We start from the raw sequence: 27562 nt of genomic DNA on the forward strand, positions 1-27562 counted from the left end.
CAAATTACATTAGATAATAAAAGCCAGTCTCTTTTAAATAATAAAATAAATTAATATTGACCTCTCTTCCGATTAAACGGTCGAGAGGTAAGTCACAGCTATTAAAATATTTCTGACGAAGACTATTAATACTTGGACACTCAATTAAAATATGACGGACAGATAGACAAACATTACAATTTGAACAAACAGGCTCATTCTCAGCTTTTAAAAGGTAGTTATGTGTTACTCTAGTGTGGCCAATTCTGAGGCGAGTCAAAAGAACTTCCTCCTTACGATTTTTGGTTAATTCCCAATGCTCAATTCTAGGCTTTACATGTCTTAATTTATTTTGAAGCTGAACATCCCAAAGTTGCTGCCATTTTTTTCGGATCTTGTTTTTCACAACACAACAGATGTCTCCAAAAGGGATGAGACGACTGGACAGTTCAACAGCACATTTCGCTGTGATATCTGCCAGCTCATTCCCTTTTATTCCCACATGCCCGGGAACCCAGCAGTACAGGACTTCATATCCACGACCTGTTAAGTTTATATGTAACTTAAGAATATCCACTATTACTGGATTTTGAGTGTTAGAAAAAGCTTCTAATGATTTAAGCGCACTATACGAGTCTGTATAAATTATAAACTTTTTGTGGCAGAGCCTTGAGATGTACAAGAGACTATAATATATCGCAGTTAGTTCGGATGTTAAGACAGAGAAATCACGGTGCAAGCGTCTGCCCTCCATGTGATCTTCAATTACAAATGCCATCCCAACATGATCTTTTGACTTGGATCCATCTGTATAGACTGGAAGATAACTGCTATATTTGTGCCTGTGCTCAGCGAAGAGTTGTCTGTATACGATCTCGTTAGTGCTTGCCTTCACGTGATGTTTGAAAACATCAAGAAGCTGAATTCACGAATTTTCTCAAGGTGGTATTTCAAAGTTCTGTACTGCTTGGGGGCGCATATCAGAGAGGGAATGTTCCTCAATGATAAGGCGAACTCTTAAACGAAAGGTAGGAATACAGGATGGACGTGTTTCAAATAATGTATTACACTCATTATCAAGTAAGCATAGTTTATTAGGATGTTCAGGTTGAGATAGAATATTAAAATATTGCAAAAGGTACAATTGCTCACGCCTCAGATAAAGTGATGGTTCGTTAGAGTCAACATATAGGCTCTGGACAGGAGAAGTCCTGAAAGCTCCTGAACAAATCCGCAGAGCTTGATGGTGAACAGGATCCAGTTTTAACAAAACAGATGAGTGAGCGGATCCATAAACAACTGAGCCATAATCCAGTCTAGAGCGGATAAGCACTCTATAAATGCGAAGCATGGAGTAACGCTCTGCACCCCAGGAGGTGTTCGCCAACACTTTTAAAATATTTATGTTTTTAGACACTTCTTTCTCAGGTTTAAAACATGAGAAAGGAAAGTCAATTTTCGGTCGAACGTCACTCCTAAAAATTTTACTTCAGGCGCAACTGGAATAATTGTACCATTCAGATATAACTCAGGTTCAGGATGGAGACCACGCTTCCTACAAAAGTGCACACACACAGTTTTCTGTTTTGAAATAGTAAATCCCTGTTTGTTTGACCATTCCTGGATCTTATTCAGAGCCATCTGCAATTGCCTCTCTATGTATCTCGTCTGCCCCTCGACAGCTAATCTGTAAATCATCTACATATAGAGATCCCAAGATGGTGGGAGGAAGTTCTTTTAGTACAGAGTTTATTTTTAGGCTGAACAGCGTTACACTAAGCACACAGCCTTGAGGCACACCCTCTTCCTGTTCAAAAACATTCAATAAAGCAGAGCCAATTCTTACTTGAAAAGTTCTATTGTACAAGAAATTCTGAATAAAAATTGGTAAGTTGCCGCTCAAGCCACTCTCGTGGAGATCGCGAAGTATACCGTATCTCCATGCCTTATCATAAGCTTTCTCAATGTCAAAGAATATTGAGACAAGGTGACTTCTTTTGACAAAAGCTTTTCGAATAGATGTCTCTAAAAGAACCATATAATCTACGGTCGTTCTTCCCTTCCGAAAACCACTTTGATAAGGTGATATAATATTATTCTTTTCCAAGAAGTAGACTAGGCGGCTGTTTACCATCTTTTCAAACAGTTTGCATAGGCAATTGGCCGATAGTTGGAGGGATTCCTTGGGTCTTTCCCTGGCTTAGCAATAGGAATCACAACAGCTCTCCTCCATGCACTGGGAAAGGTACGCTCCTTCCACACTCTATTGTAAAGAGTGAGAAGGGCATTCAGTGACTTATAGGACAGATGCTTTAGCATTTCGTAATTCACGCCATCAAGACCCGGAGAAGACCTATGTGTCTGCAATAAAGCTCTCTTTAATTCAAGCATAGTAAATGCTCTATTGTAAGGCTCAGATTTGGAAGAGTTGAATGCGATGGGATTTATTTCAGAGTGCTGCTTCATAGAGAGAAATGCAGGTGAATAGTTTCTGCTGGAAGAAACGGCAGCAAATGCCTCACCAAATAAAATTCATGAAGAATTTTATTTGGAATGAACCTACATTTTGAAATGTAAAAGGAAGAATCAAAAAAGTTTAATTAAAAAAAAAAGACATACTAATAAATATATACCAAATTCAATTAACATGGAGCTAAACTTTTGAGAGCTAATTTTTTAAAAACTATTCGTGCGATTTTTACAAAACTTCGCACTTTGGCATAATCCAAGTTGTAGAATCGAAATATGGAAAAAAATTTATATGTTATTTTAGAAAAGTCCGATTTTTGTGTTAAAATACCTATGTTAGAATAATGCTACATATAAATCTAATATACATCCTAAGTCACACTTTCGAGACATGAAAATGCAAGTTAAATTTCGACAATCGGCCCAATAGAACAGGAGAGATAGAACTGCCCCATTTTCTTTTGTGTACACATATTTACATATTTAGATAAAATGAAGCTGCAGATATGAAAGTGAAGACAAGCATAAGGGAAAAAACAAGATTACGTTGATGGACCTTTCATGAATCGTTTCACAGAAACAAACCTATGTCAAACTACTTATAGTCAGTGGTTTCATTGCTCAGCTACAGTTAGGTTTTCATACCTGAAACGTGTAATTTGAATCAGCTTGCTAATTGCAGCTGGTGTTGAATATATCACCACTTTAGTTATTTATTTATTTATTTATTTTATCTTTGCCAAATTTTCGTTATATACTCCATTCACAGTTAGCATATTTCTTATTGGCTGATCTGAAAATCCCTGCATTTTCCCACATCAAATTGTATTTTCTTCCAATTATTTTGTTACTGCTAATAATAACAATTAATCTTGCTCAAAATAGATGCTTTAGTACGGTCTTTTCTACTTATGCAGCATAACTCTAGCACATACTTTGGAATAATTTTTGTTCCAGTGCAATGCTAAGAATGAAGAATCCAAAAGTTCGTTTTTGTTCTATTATGCTCTTTTATTATAAAAAGGGGGGAGAAAGCAAATGAAATTGCTTATAAAATTTGTGCTATGCACAAAAAAAGTGCTGTTTTTCTGATGACACAGTTTGAACGTGCTTTTAAGAAGTCATGAAAATTTCAGCCTAAAAAATGATGCCCACTCTGGAAAACTGTCCATCAGCAAACCAGAATCTGTTAAAAGAAGTACTGTTGAAAATTCATGTTTTACAGTTCAGGAACTAAAGTAAGAATAAATATTCCGAAAAGTACAATACATGATCATCTGAAGAAGACTGGGTATGTAAAGTTGCTATGATGTATGGGCACCTCATACTTTAATGGAGTAGAATATGCTTGCTTGAATTTCAGCATGCGATTATTTGCTCAAACAAAATAAAGAAGCTCCTTTTATGAATTAGCTCGTAACTGGAGCCGATAAGTGAATAATATAATGAATACTATAATCATGTTATGAGAAAACCTAAAAATGCTCTGTGTACAGTGGAACTACAAAGGAATTATATACTATGAATTGTTGCCACTAAATCAGACAATATTATTTAAAAGAATACATAAAATACTGTCCCAAATGCCAGTCTGCAGAAAAAAATGAAAACACTCCTTTTTGAAACATTACTAGGGAGAAGATACCATACAATAATATTATTAGAAAAAGATCATAGGGTAAGTCAAAAGAAAATCCTCCAGTAACATCGAGACTACTGCATCCCAATAAAGTAATGCTTTGTGTAAAAATAAACATAAGAATTTTAACAGAAGAGAATTTATTGGAATTCATGGACTGGATCAATTATTTTACAGCCACATGTTACTTCTGGTTGTTTATGGTTGATTTATTACTTTCGTGTGAAGATTTAAAAAAAAGACTATCTCAATATTTATTACATATTGCAGTTCTGTAAATTTCTAAAACCATTTCAATAAAAATTGCAAAATGTTATTGATGCACAGACATAAATGAAAAAAATACATCACCAGCTCATTAAAATTTCAAAGCTTTTTATAGGCTTTTGTTTTTAAAATTTCAAACATATTAGCCTAAAAACTAATCTAAGCATTTTCACTCTTGCATCAGTACTTATGAATTGTAGCAAAAGTATGTTTTTCATACATTTCCCTTACATTTCTAAATTACTTAATTTTAGAAAAGAATTACCTAATATGTTTATTCCATTTTCCCAAGCCCGTTTGGCAAATGGTGACAGGTAGTTCGCATCAAATGCTAAACGATGTGCCAGAAATGCAAGAGTATTCACCATATTCTGCATATTATCCAAATTGGGATCCTTGAGGGAAAATTATTAAACATAATAAGTAAGTAAATTATATAAAATATATTTGCATTCTTGTTTTATCTATGCACATTATAAATAAAAATGATATAATATAAATATTTCTTAAATGCACCAAAAATATCTCATAAAAGCACATTTTTAAAGAATGAAAATATCTTAAAATTCTTACTCTGAGATTTGCTAACTGTTGCACGATGACAGATTCGGGAAGATTGTCAAATAAGCCATCTGTTGCTAATAAAATAAGATCTCCTTCTTCTATTGGCACTGAAGAAGTGTCTGCTGATTCAGGACTAAATGCAAAAGAATGAAAAATTCTTTCAATTTACATAACCTATATTACTTCAAGTTACATGCTGAATTATTACATCCATAATTCAGCGAATAAATGATGGATAAATACTGTACAAAAATATAAACTGCTTAACAAAAAAACTGCGAAAAACTACTGTATAAAATATGAGCTGAAGTTTTATACATAATTCAGAAATAAAATGAATTAAAAAATCCAGTATTCCATCAATTATTATTTCAGAATTACAAATACAGGGTTATGGCAACACATAATTTAAAAGAAGTTCTTATATTAAATACATTTTAAAATATGGAGGTGAAGGATTTCCCTATCATGAAACCTGAAAGGTTATATAGTGTCGAACATATGGTACTGTACATATCCAAATTTGTATAAGTGAAACATAAAATTTAAGAAAATTTTTAAGATAATTTATTAATGATAAAAATTTGAAATGGAACAAACTTACACAATCAACTGCTGATGAGAAAATGTATGAAATTCACAGAATTACTGTAAACATAAAAATAGGTAAAATCTCAATACATAAAAGTATTTAAAACAGATTCAAATTGATGGATAAAAATCAATCCCCTTTAACCCTCTCGGCATTATGGACACAAAATTCTGTGTAAAAGGGTGGCTTTCTTATTCATTACACGTGAAAATTTATGCTAGTAGGTATCCAATTTTAGGTTGGGAAAATTGGAAGAAAAGAAATCAAAGTACAAAATGAGAGAGTTGTTTTCTTTTTCGTTTCAGAGAAAATGTCGGGGCTAAACCCATAATGCTCAGAAGGTTAAATACTGAAATAAAATTAATGTATTTTCCAATTAAATGGTCAACACTTATATACATATATATATCAGAACCCTTAAAATATTTCACATGGGCATTTTATCAAATGTGTTACATCAACAGCACATTACAATTACAGCATACGGGTTCTACGGGTTCACTCTCTTTTAACAAGCAATTGTGCACTGCTTGAGAGTGACAAATTTGGAGACGAGTTAAAAGGACATCTTACTTCCAATTTCTGTTTACCTCCCAACATTGCACCTAGAGTTTTATGTTTCTCAATTTATTATTCATTTGCATGTTCCATGATAATTGCCTTTACTTCGACTACTGCAATGTACATCAAGGGAGACAGCCAACTACATAATTCATTTAGCACACTTTACTATGATGTCTACTAGCTTGTCACCTTTTATTTTTACATATCCAGGAATGCAGCTGCGAAGAATTTGGTACCCATGACTCCTGAAGTCCAGATGCAGTTGCAGAACTTTTATAACTACAGGATCAAAGAAACTTTCTAATACTCAGTTTTAGTGCACAAATGCGATATAAATTTTTATTGGCATAGTTTCCATATAAATAAAAAAGCGCAATAAAACGCAGTTGTTTCAGCAGTAATTAGGGAGCAAGCATTATGCAGTCATCTGCCCTCCATATGGTTTTCCAATTGCAAACAACATTTCTACCTGACCAGCAATTTTTCAACCATCTGTATCTATCACAATATAACTGCTTATTAATGTCTGTGCTCAAGAAAATCTTACCTGTATACTATCTTGCAAATGTTTCTCTTATTAAGTTAGTGGAAAACATTCACAAAACAAATTTCTAGATTATCCAAATATGTTATATATAGATGCTTTACTGCCTTCAAATCAGACATGCAATATTTTTGTATCATTGGCTCAGCCCCAACAGGCAAGGGATGCATATAAAGAAGATAATAAAAAGTAACAACAGCCGTCAAGCAAACAGTGGTAACTAGAAAATGGTCAGGTTGTGACATTATACTAAAATAATAACGAACAGATGACTGTTAATATCCCAAATGAAATGATAGTTCTAAGCAGATCTAAAGCCTCTGAATAGAAGATGTTCTGAAGGCTCCAGAACAAATCTGCATGGCCTGATGATGAACAGGGTATAATTTTAATAAAACAGAAAACTAGCAATCCATAAATAACTCAGCCATAGTGCAGTCTACAGCAGATGGCAGTCCTAGAAATATAGAGCAACAAGCTAAGCTTTACACCTCGGAAGAAATTGGCCAGTACTTTCAGAATTCTGAAATACTTCTTCCTCAAGTAAAGGACATTAGGAGTAAAATTGGCTTTAATCTGAACATCACTAAGAACTTCACTGCAAATGAAGTTTTGCTTCCTACAAAAGTACATGCTTATGTTTTGAAAACAACAAATCCATGTGTCTCTGACCATGTCTCAATTCTACTCAATTCTGTTAGAGCAATTTTAAACTCTGTCCCAACATACCTTATATCTACATCTTGGCAACTTATAGGAAGTCATCAACATATAATGATCCTGAAGTAAATAGTGAAAGTTCCTTTACAACAGAATTTATTTTTACTTTGAAAAATGTAACATAGAGAACACAACCCTCAGTTACACCCCCTTCTTATACAAAGGTTATCTGACAAAATAAAGACAATCCAAGTCTGTGCCTTAAAAAAATTCTACATAAAAACTGGAAAGCTGAGGCATTAAGATCACATAAAATATTATATTATATTTTTTATGATAAGTATATTTGTATAAGCATATACTGTTGTAAATTTTTCTGTTTGATATGTTATACTTAAATATTTGTGCTGACTCAACTTCATCTGTACTTGTAGATCTTTGAAAATGGACACCTTGATAACAAGGAAAGGTCACAGAAAGCCAGATAATTTTGTTTTCACTACTTTTTTCAACAAATTCTCAACAAAAGCAACATGAAAAACTCATCATACTTTTTCTGCAAAATGCATCTGTTCTGTGTTAATACCCTTAATATATTTTTCATTTTATCATCGGCCTTTTCTGGAATTTTAACCATTAAAATACCTGCCAACTCTACAAATAAAAACCAGATTTTAAAAATTCAGAAAATAAGCATAAAGTGAATTTTCCAAAGAACACCTACTTTTGTATCTAAGTATTTTGAAAAAACTGCTCAGTCAATTACATTATAAAAAAATTAGAATAAATGAAATTAATCTGAACATGATTACAACAACTTTTATTTTTGCTTAATTCAAAAGTTCTGTTTATCATATACATTATCTACTTTGAATTTCAGAATTAAAATATTCAAAAATCATAAAAATGAAAGACAAAGCTATTTTAAAACACTACAGATGGTTATAAAAGTACTGTAATTTTCTTTTTCTGAAAAACTCAATAGTAACATACTGGTGTTATTTTAACAACCCTGTCATAATATATTTGTTAAGAAAGTCATGAAATTCACATTAATAATTATGAAAAAAATTTTTTTTTTTCCCAAATCATTTAAATTTACAAGAGACACATATGTCATAAATTTTCTCCAAGACGACCACTCATAGCTCTAGATGATTTTAGCTTCCCATGAAAGAATAATTTTCATTATGGATAGTTATCTACATTCCCACAAATTCATGTCATTTTCAGAGACAGTTAACATCATATATCGAATTTATTAAAAATTTGTTCCTCAAAACATTGCTATAAACATAAAATGATACAGAAATGCTACAATGATGAAAACTTCTTAGAATCAGTTTCAGAGTTGTAACTTTTTTAAATTATGTAGCATTTTTAATTTAATAAATTATACTTTTCTTTAAAGCATTCGTAAATGTAGGTAGTACATATAATACACATAGTAGGTATGAAAACTTCTTAAACTCAGCCTTAGAATAGTAATTAATGAAAACTGCTATTCTAAGGCTGAGTTTATTACTAGAAAAATAACTTAAAACTAATAAATGACTTAAAACTATCATATAAATCAATAAATAATACTAGGGAAATGAATAATTTTCATTAGAGTAATATACAGATGGAGGACAAAATAATGCGAACACCTGTGAAAAAGTATGACTTATTTCACACCTGCAGTACAGCCGTGCCACGTGCAACATAAGTCTGCCACCTAGTGAGTGTGAAGAGGAAGGTATCATTCTCTCAACAGCAGTCACCTGCGTTGCATGCTTCAATGGAACTGTCTGTGAGAAATTGAAATGTCAGGCCTGTGAAAGTTCCAAAAAGAAATGATAGTTGGAGCGCATTTAAGTGGAGCATCGGTTATGGAAACAGCAAACCTTGTGGGGTGGGCAAGGAGTATGGTATCAGCTGTTATGACAGCGTACACAAAAGAGGGTAAGACGACATCTTCAAAGCACAACAATGGCCGAAAGTCAAAGCTGGCTGATAGGGCTTGAAGCGCATAGTAGCCCGAAAGCACAAGCAATTGTTATCCATGATAACATCCGAAATGAACAGTCATCTCCAGGACCCCGTTTCAACAAAAACTGTCAATAAGGAACTTCATGCTACGAACATTTATGGCAGAGGGGCAATTAGTAGACCCTTGGTGACAACAACTAATGCTTTCAAGCGACGTCAATGGTGCAGAGATCACAAAGGCTGACCCCCACAGCAGTGGCAAAAGGTAATATGGCCAGATAAATCGTCATTCACCCTATTTCAGACGACTGCATGCGTTTATGTCTGGAGAACACCCAAAGAAGAGTTTGACTGCCTCTTGCCGACTGTGAAGCATGGGGGGGGGGCTACTATTGTGGTATGGAGTGCGATATCATGGCACAGTCTTGAGCCATTTATTATTCCGCATGGGAAGATCATATCCAATCACTATCTAAGCATTCTAGGATATCATGTCTATCCTTTTGTCCAGACTGTATTCCCTGGGAGCGACCCCTTTTTTTCAAGATGACAACACCCCTAGCCACACTGCTAGATGCATTCAAGAATGGTTCGAATAGGAAGACGATACAATGGAACATCTCGCTTGGCCCCCCCTCAGTCTCTGGACTTGAATATTATTGAACATTTATGGGCATATTTGGAGTCCAAACTTCATTCCCGATTTCCACCTCCATCCAGACTTTTGGAACTAGAGGTCACTCTGCAGGAGGAATGGCTTAATATTCCTTTAAATATTGTCCATGACCTTTATGCATCTATCCCACGTCACATTCAATCTGTACTTCAGTCAAAAGGTGATCCAACCCCTATTAATAAAGATTTGTGTTTATTTCACAGGTGTTTGTATTATTTTGTCCTACATCTGTAATTAGCAGACAAAATTACAAATAGTAATTAATCATTATTCGTGTTTAGAATAGACATTGTAGTGACAGATTTTGATAACAGGATTATCTATCAATTGTTGATTTTCATAAAATTTTTTGGCCAAGCTGGTAGTAACAAGTCCTTAGTAGTTCGACTTTTATTATTTCCAATTATTTCACAAGTGTTCGTATTATTTTGTCCTCCATTTCACCTTCCATTTATCAAGTATATTTTAATTTCTTTTCAATAAAATATTACATTTAATATTTAATAAGAAATCTCATAGAAAACAACATAGTAAAGATCTAAAATAAATTACCTGTCACTATGAACACCGGTAATATTAGCTGGAGGTAAACAAAGTTGAAATGGAGTGTTAAAAGTGTGCTGCTGTTCTTCTGATCTATGTACCACTTCACCATTACGCATAACCAAGAAGCCACTATCACCGATATTAGCAGTATACAACATCTGATCTGTTCTATTTAAGACAACAACACATGCTGTACTACTACCTGAAATTAAAATGTAGTATCTTAAAATTCATGTGCCTTGATCTCAATTTACCATTCTATTTAAAGCTGATAATATAACCCATTATAGAAGAGGGATAAAATGGGATCTAGAAAAATGTTACTTGTATTTTATATGAACCATTAAATAAAAAATAAATTTCAAAATAACAATCAATTTAAAATACATTTTTAGAATAATAATCTTCCCCCAGTCTACCAAAATCACTTTAGTGCCACTTATGTTTTTAGCACAATATGCATTAGTTTAAGTTAACTAGCAGAGAAACTATCAAAAATAGATCCTAAAGTCTCGCAATTTTTTATCGAAAGAAATGTATAACAATACAACATAAAATGTCCATTTTATTTGTACAAACTGTACAGAACAATACAATAATCACAGCATTATTATTATTGTTATGAATTTTGCATTTAGATAGCTAATTCTAGTAGAATTATAATAAATGTGATGTACATGATAAATTTTAAGGGAAAGCTATGCCGAAAAAATAAAAATATAAGAGCATGTGAATTTAACATTGAATAAATGGATATCTCTTTTAATTGTAATGAATTTGAATATATGTAATTGACTACTGTCTTAGCCGTAACCGTAATTCCATCGTCTCGTTGGTTTCCAGAAATCTCGAGAAGCAAAGATATTGCTAGCGATTGAACGCTTTAAAAAGCTGAAGAGAAGAATCTTAGCTCAGTTGTTTAGCTAGCTAGCTACTCTTGTTATTGTTGATGGGATTAGCTTTCTCTGTGCTGTGCTTTGCATTCTATTTAACATTTTTTTGTAGTTTAAAGTATAACTACTGATTATTACTGCATGATATTGTGAACACTTGTACATTTCCGAGAAAAATTCCAGCATTCTGTTATATTTTTTTTCACAATAATAAATTTTATTAACCTTTCATCAGACTTGTGCATTCAATCTGTTATAAAACTGTACACACGCAACATTATGTAAATAATCAATATTAGTTTAAAAAAATACAACAAAATCTTTTACTGATATTGTGCTATCATTAAGCACAAAAAAAAAAGGGAGATAAAAATAAGCTAATTTTTAGATTAAATTACATTAAAAATCTTTTTGATGATAATGAGACAAATCCGACATTTTTTTTAAATCAACACTAATTCTCACAAAGTTAAATCCTAGATGAAAATTTCTAGTGTGAAAACATCTTGCATTGTTAAAAGCAAGATGCGCTTGCTTTTAACAATGCTCCCAAAATTTTTTCATTTCAAGTCGGGGATATGTTAGGGACATTATTTGATTTATATTATTTGATCAATTTCCTGGTTACTCTAACAACAGGAAAATAAACATTCATTTTTTGTCTAATTTACAGAGATTTGGCTTAATTCTCCTTGTGTTCTTATTATTAAAAAAAAAAAAAAAAACAGTCAAAAGATGTTAATTCGGACACCCATAATCCGGACCTCAAAGCTACAAACTTTCTGCATATTGTCACATATTGACACATACTTACACGCATGCGTCAATATGACGCATGCGTGTAAGCCCTTTACGGCTGCAAATATGCGTGTGCGCATGCACATAATACATTTACGCATGCGCATTTAATGTATAACAGACGGTATAAGCTAAGCTAAAATTATCTAATTATCTATTTCAGTTAATGTTGCAGATTGCGTTGTTTCTTAATCTTCAAATTTGATCCGGCTTATTATTTTTTGCAGACTGTTAGAGCAATTTTATAAAAGTAAGCTTGAACTTTCGATTATGTCAAATAGAATTTCCGATATATATTTACTAATATGTAAAGGATCTACAAAGCGAAAGTATGTTTCGATATCCATTAAAAAAAAAGTGGAATTGCTGGAAAAAATGGATAAAGGCATATCCATTTTGGGGGGGGGACGCAGCAGCGCACAATGAATTGGAAGTTGATCTGTCAGCACTATCCTTATCTTCAGGGCAGATGTTTTTATTTTATTTGGCTTATAATTCCTTACTAAATGTAGTATTTCATCTCGATGTACTCCGTCTTTGATATGATTTAAATCAAATTCCTCGTCATTATAATTTGCTTCCGATAGTGAAGAAAGTGACACAGAGGTTATTGAAAACGAAAAAATTTCGATTGACAAATTAGTTGGTATTTTCGACACAGCAATTATAGGACTTGAACAGCGTAACTAAAGAAGAAATTATGTCTGTTTATAGAATTAAAGAGAAAGTATTATCACATAAAACGAAGCAACTTAAACAACTTACATTGAAAGAAATGTTTAATAAAGTAAACAAATAAATATTAAGCTTTCTTTTTTTTTTTTTTTTTTTTTTTTTGTAAATTTTGATACTTTTTAGATCATAATTGTTCTTTATTTTATAAATTACGGTTTCATATTTTTAATTTTATAATTTCTGCATGCCACCTTACCAGATTTAAGCTGATGATCTATAATCCGCAATCGACGAAGTCTCGACGAGTCCGGATTAACGACTTTTGACTATATTAGCTTCAACAGCTATTAAAGTAAATGCTGTTGAGCTGAGTCATGATTTTAGACTCCCTTTTTTTTTGCTGATGTGCTTGCTTTTAACAATGCTCCCAAATTTTTTTTATTTCATGTCGGGGATATGTTAGGAACATTATTTGATTTATATAACTATCAATTTCCTGGTTACTCTAACAGGGAAATTTGAATGATAATACTTAAAAAGCCACACCTGAAATTATTATAATATATAAAATTTCATTCATCATCTATAAGCTTCTGCCCATATTGGGATGAAATAAATGCCTTCTAAACTTTGAAGCCCCCTCCTTGAATTTCTCGACCTCTTATATACTCCGAGAGTATTTTTATTCAATTTATTTATTTATGATTTTTAAATGAGATCAGTTTTAACTTGATATCTTCTCTTTTTGAGTAGCTCGATGGACAAAAAGGTCTGACTCTTCAGAGAACTTTTGTTTAAAAAAAAAAAAAAAAAAAATTCATATTCTACTAATTTCTTTTTTGGATAAATTTTTCCAAATTTTTTATTCTGCGATCTTTATACAGTTTTGAAACTAAATAAATAACACGACATTTCACATGGTTCCAGCAATTAAATAACACTGCTATTATTCTGAAATACATAGCATCTAGAAAAATTCACCTATTTACCTACTAGCTCACAGTTAGTCAATAGGATTGTCTCATTCCTATCTGGGACAATTTCTGACAAGCCTAAATTTTTCCTAATAAATTTTACGAAATATTTTTTATGATAAAAATTAATTTATATGTCTCACGATAGTGATTTTTTTAAAACTGAGTCATTGCTTAGTCCTCGATTAGCATTTTGTTATTTACAAGCATTTGTTATTTACTGATTTACACTTACCTACTATCTGATCCTTATTTTCTTTTAGTTCATAATAACTATTAGCTATAAGATTTCCAGGACTTCTTGGATTAAAACGTCCAGTCACAACAAGTCTTTCACAAGTTTCCATCAAACTGTATGAAAACCGTGAAGGATCAAACCCATAGTCTCTCCACCCTCCAACACCATCAGCTACACCTATAAAACGTACAAAATTAAAGTTTTTTTCCCCTCCTCAAAATAAATTTAATAATAAACATAAAATAAACTAATTCTTAATCTAAACAAAAGAAAACTGCATTTTCACTGTACTGCAGTTTCAGAAACAAATGATATATAAGCAAAATACATTTCTTATTAACCATTTGCACTCTAAATCAGTTACTTTTTATTTATTTCTCCTATTAAATTACAATGAATTAAAGGAAAATACATAATTATTATAATCATGAAATTTCCTAATTAAATTTTTACCTCAAAGATGTTACTTCTTCATTCTGGAATGCAATCCTATCCATAATAAACAAATGTTGCATAGCATTTTGCATGTAACTTCAATATTATGAAGGCCAATGTTCAATACTACCCAGAGTTAATGATTAACTTAACCTTTCCTGGATTTTTTAACTTCAGACCATAAATATTATAAATCAAAATAAGCTTTTCACTGTTGGAAGGAAAAAATATGAAAAATTATCTTAGAAAATTCAGTCTTATGTCCTGAATCCAGGATTACAGAGAAATAATAAAAACCATGATAGTTACTAAATGCAATTTTTGTATTGCAGAGGTTAGTTCTGAATTTTATTATACGAGGTTGGTGAAGTGCAGAAGGTTGCCACTGCAACTGCCATGCTAAGAGGTCATGGGTCATAAGGTCATCAGAAAGAATCTACTAGGATCTTCTAGTGAGAGTTACAAATTTGATGCATTTAAGGTTGCACTGTTAAGAGTATTTCCTCATCTTAGAGACGAAGTTGGAGTCGGGGGTTATACGGTAAATATCATATCGGAACAAACAAACCGCCTCTCAGATTCCAATGAAAAAATAGTTTTGGTTTAATAAATGAAGAACTGCCAAATAAGAAAATCATATTAACAAAATCAGTATAGTGGCTTTGTTAAATACAAGGAAGGGTGTAGAGTAGTCTAGTGGCTGAAAAGTTTTTCAAGAAAAACTTTACAAAGTGTAGGTTGTGGGAGGCTACAGGAACAACAGTGCAAATATTGTGAATTCATTAAGGCATGTGATGCTGAATGTGCAAGTTCAGAATAAGCAGCAGAAGGTGATATTTTTTGGAAAGCATATTTAGGAACTAAATCTTTTTAAAGCAGCTAGTGTGTGAACTGATTATTAGGAGGATTCTAATGAACTGATTCACCAATGTAATCAGAGACAAAACATGTAAAGAAAAAGGAAGTACAGCCACTAGCTTTGGACTTTAAAGATCCTCTGATGGAGAAGAAATGGCTAGAACAGCTGGTAAGTTAATGAGACTTTAGGATTACTCCATGTGTGAGTCCCAAAACTACCCAGAGAACAGCCCCACACAAATAGAGCAAAAATCCTATCAGTACGAAAAGGTCAAAGAAGACACAAATGGGAAACATATTTCAGAAATGAAAACAAAACAATCCACACAAGTAGACATTACACTAGCCCTGTAGATTTATGTAGAAAGAAGAATAATTCACCTGTCGCCAATTTTAAGGCATGCAAATTTCCTATCAATTACAGGAAATTAAACAGTACAACAATATAGCCTATTTACCCCTTACCAATAATTGAAGAAATAATTATAAAAATCAATTATAAAAATCAAGTCCACAAAGTATATGATCACACTGGACCTCACTTTCAGATACGAGTAAAACCTGAAGATCAGTATGAAAATGGCATTTAATATTAAATCAGGGACGTATAGATATCTCATGATGGCATCTGGCATTTGTAGGGTGTCTACTAGATTTCAGACCACCATAAAGGCATGTACTAGGCAAATTATTTATATATTTGGATGACAGAAGTCATTAGTAACACAACTGATATGCATACCCAGGATTTACACAATGTTTTTATGCTTTTAAAAGAAGCAGGTTTAAGAGTGAGAGTAAAAAAAAAGGTGTGAAAGTGAATCTGCAGTCAAAGAACTTCAGTACCTGGGATATGAAATATCAGAGCATGAAAAAAACAGAAGAATCAAAATTACCTGCCACCAAACACTGCCACAGAAATCAGCATTACTTTTGGGTTTGTACTCATGTTATAGAGAATTCATTAAAAGAGTCCTTCAACTTCAAAAATAATAATAATTATAACAATTTATCTTTTACATATTTTTATCTACATAATATGTAGAAGATAAATCTTAATTTAAATTAGCAATAACCTCTTAATGCTTAAATTGATTTACCCTCTCTATTCTAAAAATAGTAATCTCTTTCTGCACTGCCTCATTTCGAGACTAATCCATGTCATATGACATAATGATGTAAATAGAACTGAAATTCAAAAAGCCAATAATAATTTTACAGCAGTATTAATTATGCAATCAAAATACACTAAGAATCAAAACTATATTTGTCTGAATTCAGATTTCATCCTGAACATAATGCACTTCCTTTCTCTATACTTCGGCCTAGCAGGACTGCTACTTCCTTCTTACTGCAAACTAAGGAAAATTTAAAAATTGTTGGAACACACACAAATAATGTGCCAGGTTGTGCTGCTCCATTCTTACTGCAAACTATCAAAATGTCATTTTGAAATAGACACAAGTAGTGTGTCAAGATGTTTGTAGCTGTAACATATTACTGAAGTAAAAATATTTAATCTGCTAAGTTCCTCTTATTTATCAAACACTGATAATGAACAACATATATGCCATCAATATTGCTAAGTTTGTTTCATTCTATATATATATTGTTAATTATATTCTGTTAACATCATTATAATGAAATATATTCATAATATATATATTATGATGTACATATTCTGTACAACAGTATGAAACTATTTTTTTTTTTTTTCATTAACATGAAAATTCCAAGTTATAATTTTTTCCTTTTTTACATCCTAAAAGATTCATTATAAATTCAAACACCTTTTTAAATACATATTTTCTAAATAAAAATACTACTTATCAAACAACTTATTAAGTACTTCAAAGTAAGAAATAAAAGTTATTATTTATTTGACTGAAATTACACCAGGCATATTTTTGAGACAGTAAACAATGGCTGACGCATGGCAACAACTGACTTGACGCCAACTTGGCAGCATTTCCAAAAAAAAAAAAAAAAAAAAAAAATGGCAACTGTTTAAAGTTAGCAACCACACCCTCAAAACTAGCCAATCATTTTCTTGCATCAACAAGGGTGCTACCACTTAAAAAAGTAGTTAAATGGAACATTGATTACACAATGAGAAAAACCTCTCGACTATCATAATCAAATTTTGACCTTCAGAACTTCAGATAAAATTCCACAAATGTTGTTAGTTGACATATTTAAACTTTGAAACAATGCTATATACTTCATTAAATGAAAATATTGATAATAAGTACTGTTTAATTAAATGAAAATACTGATAGAAGCAAAGTAAAAATTTCAACAACTGAAATTTTGCTTTATTTCATTAATTATACATTTATGTAAATTAACATTAAAAATATAGCAATAAATCTTGCAAAATGATACACAGGGATACATAAATTAAAAATTTTGTTTCATGGAGCTACATGGTGTTTTTAATAATTCTATTTAAATTTTAAAACATTAATTATAAATATCAAAATATGTCTAATATTTAATACTTGAATTTTTTAACAATCATTTCAGAAACCTAACCTTTGTGTGAGATATATATATTTCACAGAAACAGAACTAGTCCTATTCGATTAACCCCAGCTACACATTGAGATCCAATTATAAGGATCATAAATTCTTCTAGGTGAAGTAAAATTTAACTTGTTATCAATTAATGCATTTTTTATCGATTTAGATATATAAAAGTATAAATTAATAATTACTATTTAAAACTAGACCATACATTTTTAAAAAGCAATTCACTAGTTGAAAATGTACAATATACAAGTTTATCTACAATACTTATATACTTATACAATATTTATTTTAAGGCAATCAAGAGAAAGGATTGTGTGTTCAGTTCCGTGGCTTATATAAATCTTCTCTAACTACATAAAATAATAAGTTCATCACAATATATTTATCTGAAAATGGAAAAAAGAATTATAAAAAAGATATTGGAAACTGATGTATTACTAACAACAAAGCTCTTTTCAGACATTTTTTAAAATCCACAAAATCTTCCATACATAATATTTATCGGTCTATATATATTTATTTATTTATCTATAAAACCAATTTATTAAAATCTTCTATTTATAACAGCAAAGACAAAGGGAAAATTAACCTCCACAAATAAAAACTGCATTGTTTAATTCTGCTCAAAAAGTATATTTTATTGTACAAAAATAAAAATATGCTATATCTAACTGCATAATTTTCTAAAATGTAATATATGAAAATACGAAATCTCACATTGTGGCAAAATACATTACAAATGTCCTCGAAATGCACTGTCCCTTGAATAGGTATAAATCTAGGAATTTTAAATTAGTAAAAGATGAAAAAAAATTATAATTTATAAAAGAAAGGTGGAAGCTGCATGTAACTTTAATGATATTTTAACATGCTGATGGCAGCACGGATATTCATTGTTCTTTTCGTGCGGCGGCGCTTGAATTAGCAATCCGTTTCGTGGTCTGTCCATTTTGTGAATCTCCCTAGTGAAGTAATAATAACAAAAAAGAAAAAAAAATTTTTTTAATTCGTACAAAGGATCTGCGAGGAAGACAAGAAAGTGATGCAAAGAATGCTATAAATACTTAGCAAGCCTAAAAGGTACTCAGTACGCCACAAATAGAGCAAAGAAAGTAACAACATATTGCGATAATTGTAAGGGCAAGCCGGCACTTTGTTTAGCCTGCTTTAAAAAACTGCATAGAAAAAATTAATAATTATATTTAATTTTTAAGTTACTTGTTTTGTATTGAATGTTTGATTATACTTTTGAAATGTTAATATATACTGTTGAATAATTCAAATAAAATATAATTTTGTACTACATATTTTTTTTATATACGAGCATGATCTATCGGCGAGTCATGCTGGCCCGTGAAACAATTATGCATGACCCACCGGTGGGTCATGCCGGCGTCAACGTGTTAATTTCAGTGTACGTATTTTATCGTAGTAACACGTAATTTTTGAGGTCTTAGATAGTAATTTCATTAATATAACTTTGCATCATCAGCATCTTCATAACAAACCTACTGAAGAACACAGTTTACTTTTCAACATTCCCCATTCCCAGCATATTTGTTGATCAAGTTCTTTGATTTCTACATTATTTTTGGTGACAGCTCTCCTGAAAGATAGTAATCGTAAAAAGAATCTTTGCCAACAGATAAAAGACAACGTAATTATTTATATTTTAGAGTTATCCAGATGTATTGTTATTCTAATTAATTATAATCACATAACAAAAATTCTTAAGTCATTATGTCATCTTTTTTTTTTTTTTTTTTTAAACGAAACAAGTGTTTCTTATAATGAATGAACTATAAGATCATAAATCTTTCATAACAAAAAAACCTAATGCAAATGTTAATGACACTGTACTTATATAATATCCACACAACTTGATGACTAAAGCCGAAATGCAGCGAGTTCAGTATTTTTAAGTAACAGATATTTTAGTTGTTTCACTTAAATTACTACCACCTAGTACTTTTTGAATTGATATGGCGTCATGCTTACATCACAAACCACCTATTCTGGACATGGTAAGTACAACTTTACCATAACAAAGTATGTTAAATGGACACATAATTTTAATTTAATTTTTTTCCCTACTTAAATATTATAACCAATGAAGTAAGAAAATTTATTAAACAAAAAGATGACAACCAAAACATAAAATAAATAGTTTTTATAAATTTAATCTGAAAGAAAGCTGTAAGCACTTTTATAATTTTTAAATATTTAGATCTATAATAGCTACCCTTTAAATGCATAACTTCTATTAAAACAAGGCAGACTTAAGAATTCAGGTAATTTCAAATTATACTCCAAATCATACCAAAGGTATGATATGATATCAAAAGTGGCTGATTATTCAATACCAAAAAGCTAAATCCTTATTTGCAATTTCGTATTTGTTGAATAACAAATTTTCCCAGATACACAACACACACTTATATGGATGGAGAAATGGAAATAGCTTACCAAAAAAAAAAATCTTTCGCTTAGCAAATTGAGAATTTTCATTAAAATAATTCAGTATTACAAAAAAAAAAAAAAAAAAAAGTCACGATTATGAATAAACGCATTTTTGTATATTTAAACACTTTCATCATATACTTTTCAGATATAAATGTAACAATGTGGTCATTAATAAGCTTCCGAACTGAATAATATCGTATAATGTGCACTAACTTCATACGTAATTACTCACATATATTTACATGCCAGTTCTCTTTTAAACTTCAAGAAAACAACTAGTTTCAATTCCTAAAGTATCGAAAGAAAATTTTTGTAAATAAATGCTTTTTATTGGATTAACGGAAACTAAAAATTAACTTCCAAATCTTAATTTATTACCGACTTTAAAAACATTACTAACCATACTACTAGCAAAGGACATTCATTTTTTCTTGAAGGTCACAGTCTGTAACTTCGTGTATATATAGCGATTCTTAAGTACAAGGGCTATTCTTTTTAACATAGACAATTACAGAAAATCAAAATTGCTTATACTAATAAGTAACGACTTACCTAATACATCAGCTGTTTTATACCTTGCAAAAAAACTTGCATCGTCCCCATAGCGTCCTCTACTTAGCCGTGCCGAAAATCGTGAAGAAACTTTAGGAAAACCACAAGCTGCTGTTAAAAGTCTGAAATCTCTTTCTCTTTTCCTATTTACAGCTGCTTCAGTGCTGCTGGAATAATTATACACTCCATTAAGTAGAGCACGAGTTAAAAATCGTCCATAAACAAGTACGGACTGCATTCTATCAGACAGTCCATAACATTCCCCTCGTTGGAAGGAGATCTCACAGTGAAATTTATTACGGTTTCATTCGCTTTACTATTGCGCAATATTGGTTTAAAAGTTTTCATTAAACACTGCACTATATTTTCATAAATCTTTTCGAAAACTAAGATCACACAGTCAGATGCGCTTTCATTCACATTTATTCCCACACCACGTGGTACGAATATATTATATAATATTACGCATTACATTCGGCAGAAACTCAATTAAAAAAAAAAAAACACCCGAATTAATACGAATAAAAAATAACCCCGAGATTCAATTAAAATTAAAAATATGTTAAACTAAATTTAAAATATCATTTGTTTCAAAAGAAAAAAAAAATAATCTCTTTTCCACTAAACTTTACAGAGATTCATTTTTTCAATAAATATAAAGGTTACTTAGATTTAAAATGTATTTAAACTAACACAGCGGACAAATGCATTTCTGCCAAATTAATCATATTTTTCATTTTTCATATATCTTCCCTCATTTAAGGTTTTAATGTAAAGAGACAAAAAAATACTCAATACGACTCATATGGAGATCTAAACCACAAGTGCTTTGTGAATATTTAATTAATTCTTCTTTTTTATAGCCAAGGATGTTCTTTATTTTCTAGCAACTTTTGGTAGACTGCTTTTTAATGACAAATCTAAGGAGCATCTGCTAAACTAAATAATAAAACGCATTCATAAGCACACTATTACTGGTTTTCATGAGTAGCTCAAAATGCCAGGGAATACTGCTCGAAAATCATTGCATGCTGTAGCATTTTAGAATGTAATCTGTGAACGGCACCAGAAATACACAAAAGAATTTATTTTATAATTTTTGCAAGCTTGCACTTTGTTGTGCATTATATTCATAAAAACGTTTCGCTGGTCAAACCAGATACCTCTTTCTTTCTAAAATGGAGAATTAAAACATCCATTGTGGATTAGATTTAAAGAAAATATCGCCATCGGAAAAGGTGGCTTCAGTCGTTGGAAATTTATGAAATGGCGATTAGGTGTATGATAAATAAAGGTTTTCTCCTCGTAACAGGAATCTTTTTTTTTTCCCTCATATATAACAAAATTATGAAATTGTTACAAACGCATCCTTCAAATCCTACGGGTGCAAAAACTTAACACACAATAAGAAGTGCACAAACAAGAGTCGCTATCGTTGCAATCTTAATAGATCTGTAATTTTGGTTTACAAGAAAAATGAATGGTGTTAGCGAGCCGCCGAATGAGAATAAAGAACCTTCAAATATTCAAGAAACGAACGAAGGTACATTTAATGACCCAGAAAGTGAACTTGAAGTAAATGAAACTTTTGAAAAGAGCCAAAATGATCATTTAAATAAGACTCTATTATGTTCATTCTTGGAAAAGCTGAACCAGACACCAGTGGAATCAGTCGAAAATGGTGTTGATGTGAATGAAGATAACGAAGATGAATTCAAAGATGAGGACGGTGTTTGAAAATTTCCCAATATTTCAATAAGAGGGAAATATTTGGAAAAAAAAGCTGTTATTTTTCTTCAGAGTTTTGTCCCGTCTACCATCGAACTGCATCGAAACTGCTATTAGTGTATGTTGCACTTAAAATTCAGCTAAAAAAAAAAATCAGAAGTTTATAAAATGTGTGTTAAAATGATTTGAAATTCATTAATATACACTAGTTCAGTAGAGAAAATTTGATTACAGTTTGTAACAAGTTGTGATATATGTCTAAATTACGAAATCCATTGCATGCGTAATTGTAATAAATATAAATAATACAAATTGTTCAATATCGTTGAAAATTTAGATTATGTGAAATTGATTTATTTGAAAATTATAAATCATTCTGTTTTTGAGAATTTTAAGGTAGCAGTATATAAATTTTACAGAATAACATAGATTTTACATGGGTGTTTAAATGTGTATACTTTTTTAATTGTCAAAAATTCATTTTGTAGTGTGAAACATTCTCATCTAACAGTGTATCAAAGGGGATAAATCAAAAATTTTTGTACATGAAATTAACTTGTTTCATCAGATTACGTATAAATAATAATTTTGTGTTTTCGCTTGAAAACGGAATCAGGCTAAGAAATTGGTGAAATTAAACAGAAAAACCAGTTAATAGGCTTTAAGACATTCCCCCTCCCCAAGTAAATTAACACAATGTTTCTTCTGTGGTTTACATATTATACTATTATACTGTCTGTTTCTGCCAAGAATGTTACTTATAGCACTGTGATTGGAAAATAATCTGTATGCTTTGCCTGCTTGGCAACACTTTCAACCTCTGAATGTTCGCAAAAAACATTTTTGAAAGAACTTATGTTCAGAAATGTATGGTATCTGTTTATGTTTATTTAATTGAATATGGTGCACTTAAGGGGTACCCTTTAAATTAGTGGTTATTATTTCACCCCTTCTCTCATTCCCTCTCCTCTTTTTCCAAACTCAATGAATATGTATTTACCTTTATTTTCATACATTAAAAAGTGTACAAATTTATGATAAATAACCAAAACATGAGTAGTAGTTTTTTTTTTTTTTTTTTTTTTTTTCGATATTCATGAACTAAAATTAAATAATAACCAAGTAAATCTCTCTCTGGTTGAGAACCCCTGCTTTAAATTCTTGACAAGCATTATTGTAAAAAAATAATACGAATTGCATAATAATGTATTTAATAGAATTTCAACCCTGGATATTTTTGTAACAATGCTTATATTTTAAGATAGCTATTGTGGATAGTATAGAAAACTAGCAAAACTTCCATTAATGGATAGTTTCTAAATTTGTAGATGCTGAAAGCAGACCACCAAAAGATTCTCTCACAGACTTGATTTGGTTCCATGACTTGCACAAACAATCAACATTTAAATGCGATTTCTAAGTGGAAAAAAACCCACCCTGCAGTCTTCCCATTTAGATGGCCCTACTTGTACTTGGTTTGTGTGCATGCATTGCGACTTTCGGTGATGTAACAATTTTAATAGCCAGCAGTGTATTTTTAGTATTTCAAGTTTTAAAAAATGGCAAAAATTATGTAACTTGTTATTTTTTAACATATCTGTATGTATTAGTTGATTAATAACCTGTAGCATTCAAACTGTTGCTTTTGATATATTTCGATAGGATTAACTATCGATAAAAATCATAGCTTCAGTCACAGTAAATTGTTTGATGCATACATAACACGTATTACAAATTACTGATTTGTTATCGATCTTCATGCATCTATTTTGATTTTCTTTGACATTGATAAATAAGCATAATGCAATAGTATATTTAATATTATTAAGTGCCAAGCCTGTTTTTTGCCTCTGTATATTTAACTCATGATATCCAGTTTTATTGATAAGCTGACGGTCAGAGTTTCGTATAGAATTTGACAGAATATAATTTCTTAAATTTTATATCACAGTAATAAATATGTGGCCTAACAAAAGTACACTGAGAGTCATCAATGACTAATGCAGCCTGAAAATGTGTCAGTCAGAATTGATCGATGTGGTCCAAAAGGAAAGTATAGTGTTTGTCACCGGAGACTGACATGACTCATCGTATTAATTTGTCAGCCTTTGTGAAAAATAAAATTGGGTTAAGTATTTGCACCTGGATATTTTTCAACAATTTGTATTCTTATTTCTAAAGCAATACAGGTTCCTAAAATTTAGGATGCAAATCGATAATTAGGATCATAGTTCTTTAAGTACACAGAAGTGGATAACGTAATTACAGCGGTACCTCATATAACAAACCAAATCCAATTCAGAATGGCATTTGTTACTCTAGTTTTCCAAAAAAACTGAAGGAAAATCACAAAAACATATTATTCAAAAATTAAAGTAAGTTAATGGGTTAATAATAGGTAGTAATGTATAAATACAAAAATAAGATGTTTTATTTTCAAAATTAACTTATGATACGTTTAATTATTATGGAATGTGATTACCTTGTACAGCAACGTTCAAGGGGCATAGCTAGAGGGGGGGCAAGGGGAGGCATCTGTCCCCGGGTGACAAACTGATGTTACGAAATTTTAGAATTAAATGTTTTCCATCCTTGGTAAGCAGTAGGGGTCACGAAATCTTCAGTTGTCCCTGGGCACTGAAAACCCTAGCTACGACTCTGGCAACGTTTGATGCTGAATTCCTTTTAGCTCAACAATGGCCACTGAATTGGCAAGCCTCTTCTAAGTGCATCAGTCTGAGGATATTTCAGAGCAGCAACAGTTTTACAAAAGCATCCCAGATATGCCCAAAAGGATGAAAATCTGGACTGAGTTAGCCATTCCATGTGCACTGTTCTTTCTTACTAAGGAATTTTTCTGTTATACAAGCCATATGCAGTGCATGCTACCCTAGCATTTTCTCTGATTGCACTACAGTCAAATACCACCGGAAATCCACGTTGGCTCTCGGAATATAAATATTCAGGTTATAGGATCCGGAAACACAACTAGTGCTGCCTTTTTTTTATTCGGATATTTTGTGGATAAATTAAAAATATTTTTAATTTCAGCCGTTTTTAATACAATATCAGATTAGAAACTCACTCGTGATTTTACTGCTTGCAACGTTGAAAAACGTAAACACGTTATATTGACAGTAACGCAAAAAGTGCAAATTCTGCAAAAGATGGAAGCAGGTGCTATTCCTCGTTTTATAGCAGAATGGTATGGAATTGCAACATGATTGTGTATGATATACCGAAAAATAAAGAAAAGCTGTTGAAATTTTACAGCAACAGTGATTCTAACACCGGAATCCGAAATTGAAATCTTTTTACGAGGCGAAATCGGCAAACCTCGATGCTGTGTACATATAATGCAATGAATAATATAATCAATTTATATATGTAATAATAATTTAATACATATAATAAATTATTGCAATAATGTATATAATAATTTAATTAAACATATCTAATACGCCTCATTCATTTTGCACTTTTAGTCCGAATATTATGCTTTATCTTTTCTGCCTTGAAATCCGAAAAATCCTAAAATCCGCGCAACCTCCGGTCCCAAGCTTTGCAGATTTCTGGAATTCTACTGTATATATAGAAGGTCAGTTATTTCGATAAAACCAACTACAGAATGTTTTCAAATTAAGATAAACGATAAAAATTTCAATTGTGCGCTTCTCATGTAAGTTGATGAAAATATGAAAATAAGGATAAATGATAAACAATGTGCTTTAGCATCAAAGTGAATCAACATATATTCTAACAAGAGGTTCTCAAAAGTAATGCGAGTACAGCTCCCTTTTTCATAACTTGCCATTATATAATATTAAGAATTATATTACTTGCCATCTCTATTTTTACACATGACATACACCTAAACACAGACTAAAACAAATTTAGCCTTGCATTTAACATGCTAATAACAATAAATCACAATATTTGCTTTTTTGGGGCATTTTTTGGACCATGATAATGAGTCATTATGGAAGTCTGCATTCACAACCTTCTCCAATTCAGTTTATAAGGCTGTGGTAAGTAAACGTCCCACCGACTGCATTAATTTTTAAATGTCAATGGGAAATTATTTTCCCACCTATGATCTGTTAATAATAATAAATACTAATGACAAATTTGTTCACATAAGGGTAACAATGAAGGTTAGTGTAGAGTCAAGATGTCTATACGGGGGAAGGGGGGAGTAATTTCCTCTTGTGTGTTATTGATAAGTTCAAGTTTATGTCTAATTCTTAAAGGTAGGTAAAATTTTGAATTATATTCGACCTCCAATGGAAATCTCTAATTTGTTGTAGTCAAATTATTTTTTGCACTTGCTATGGAAATATATAAAAACACAAGAAATATACAGCAGAGAAATTTTTTGCCCTCCCAAACGATCCTGAAGATTCAAGACAACAATGCACATGATGAAACAGATGAAGAATTTTCAATCAAGGAAAATGTTGATGATTTACAGCCAAGCAATAGTAAAGGTACAAATAAAGCAACCAAAGAAGTGGACATGAACCAAAGAATTGATTCAATGTCCAAAATAATTTTAGTGACACTGAAGAATACAATGCAAATGATGAAGATGAGGGCTGGTCTGATGACACCAAGCATTTTGATTCCCATGTTATTTGTATGGAAAGAGAAGGAATTATCAATTCTAGTCTAACACAAACCAATAGAGAGACTTTTCCCCCAAATATTCAGTGAGGAAATTTTTATAACATATTGCTGAGCATAAATTTATATCCCTTCATTCTCTGGAAAGTAAGTAGAAGAGATTCGGAACCTCAAGAACAATTAATTTTCAATTTTGCCTAGCACAACTTATTTCTGTATTTTTCAAGTCACAATCGCAAAGGACGCCCCATAAGGTCCTGAGCAGCAAGAAAATGTTCCAGATGATGTACAGTTGACTAAAGTTAGTGACCATATGCTTGCT

At 31.4% G+C, this 27562-nt stretch overlaps 1 protein-coding gene across 1 annotated transcript in view; it reads right to left on the minus strand.

The window, feature by feature from the left end:
• LOC118199617 (protein phosphatase PTC7 homolog) overlaps positions 1 to 21325 on the minus strand; it is a 32078-nt gene extending 10753 nt beyond the window's left edge. Inside the window, exons 1-5 of the mRNA XM_035371509.2 lie at positions 20890 to 21325; positions 14047 to 14226; positions 10478 to 10673; positions 4928 to 5051; positions 4620 to 4749 (exon numbers count right to left, since the gene is read on the minus strand). Of these exons, the coding sequence (XP_035227400.1) occupies positions 4620 to 4749; positions 4928 to 5051; positions 10478 to 10673; positions 14047 to 14226; positions 20890 to 21127 (868 nt within the window). The 5' untranslated portion in view covers positions 21128 to 21325. The remainder of the gene's footprint in view (positions 1 to 4619; positions 4750 to 4927; positions 5052 to 10477; positions 10674 to 14046; positions 14227 to 20889) is intronic.
• Positions 21326 to 27562: the final 6237 nt, after the last annotated feature.

This window comes from Stegodyphus dumicola, chromosome 1, assembly GCF_044657685.1.
Source record: "Stegodyphus dumicola isolate Sdum_Otavi_A_Nest chromosome 1, ASM4465768v1".
Classification (NCBI taxonomy): domain Eukaryota; kingdom Metazoa; phylum Arthropoda; class Arachnida; order Araneae; family Eresidae; genus Stegodyphus; species Stegodyphus dumicola.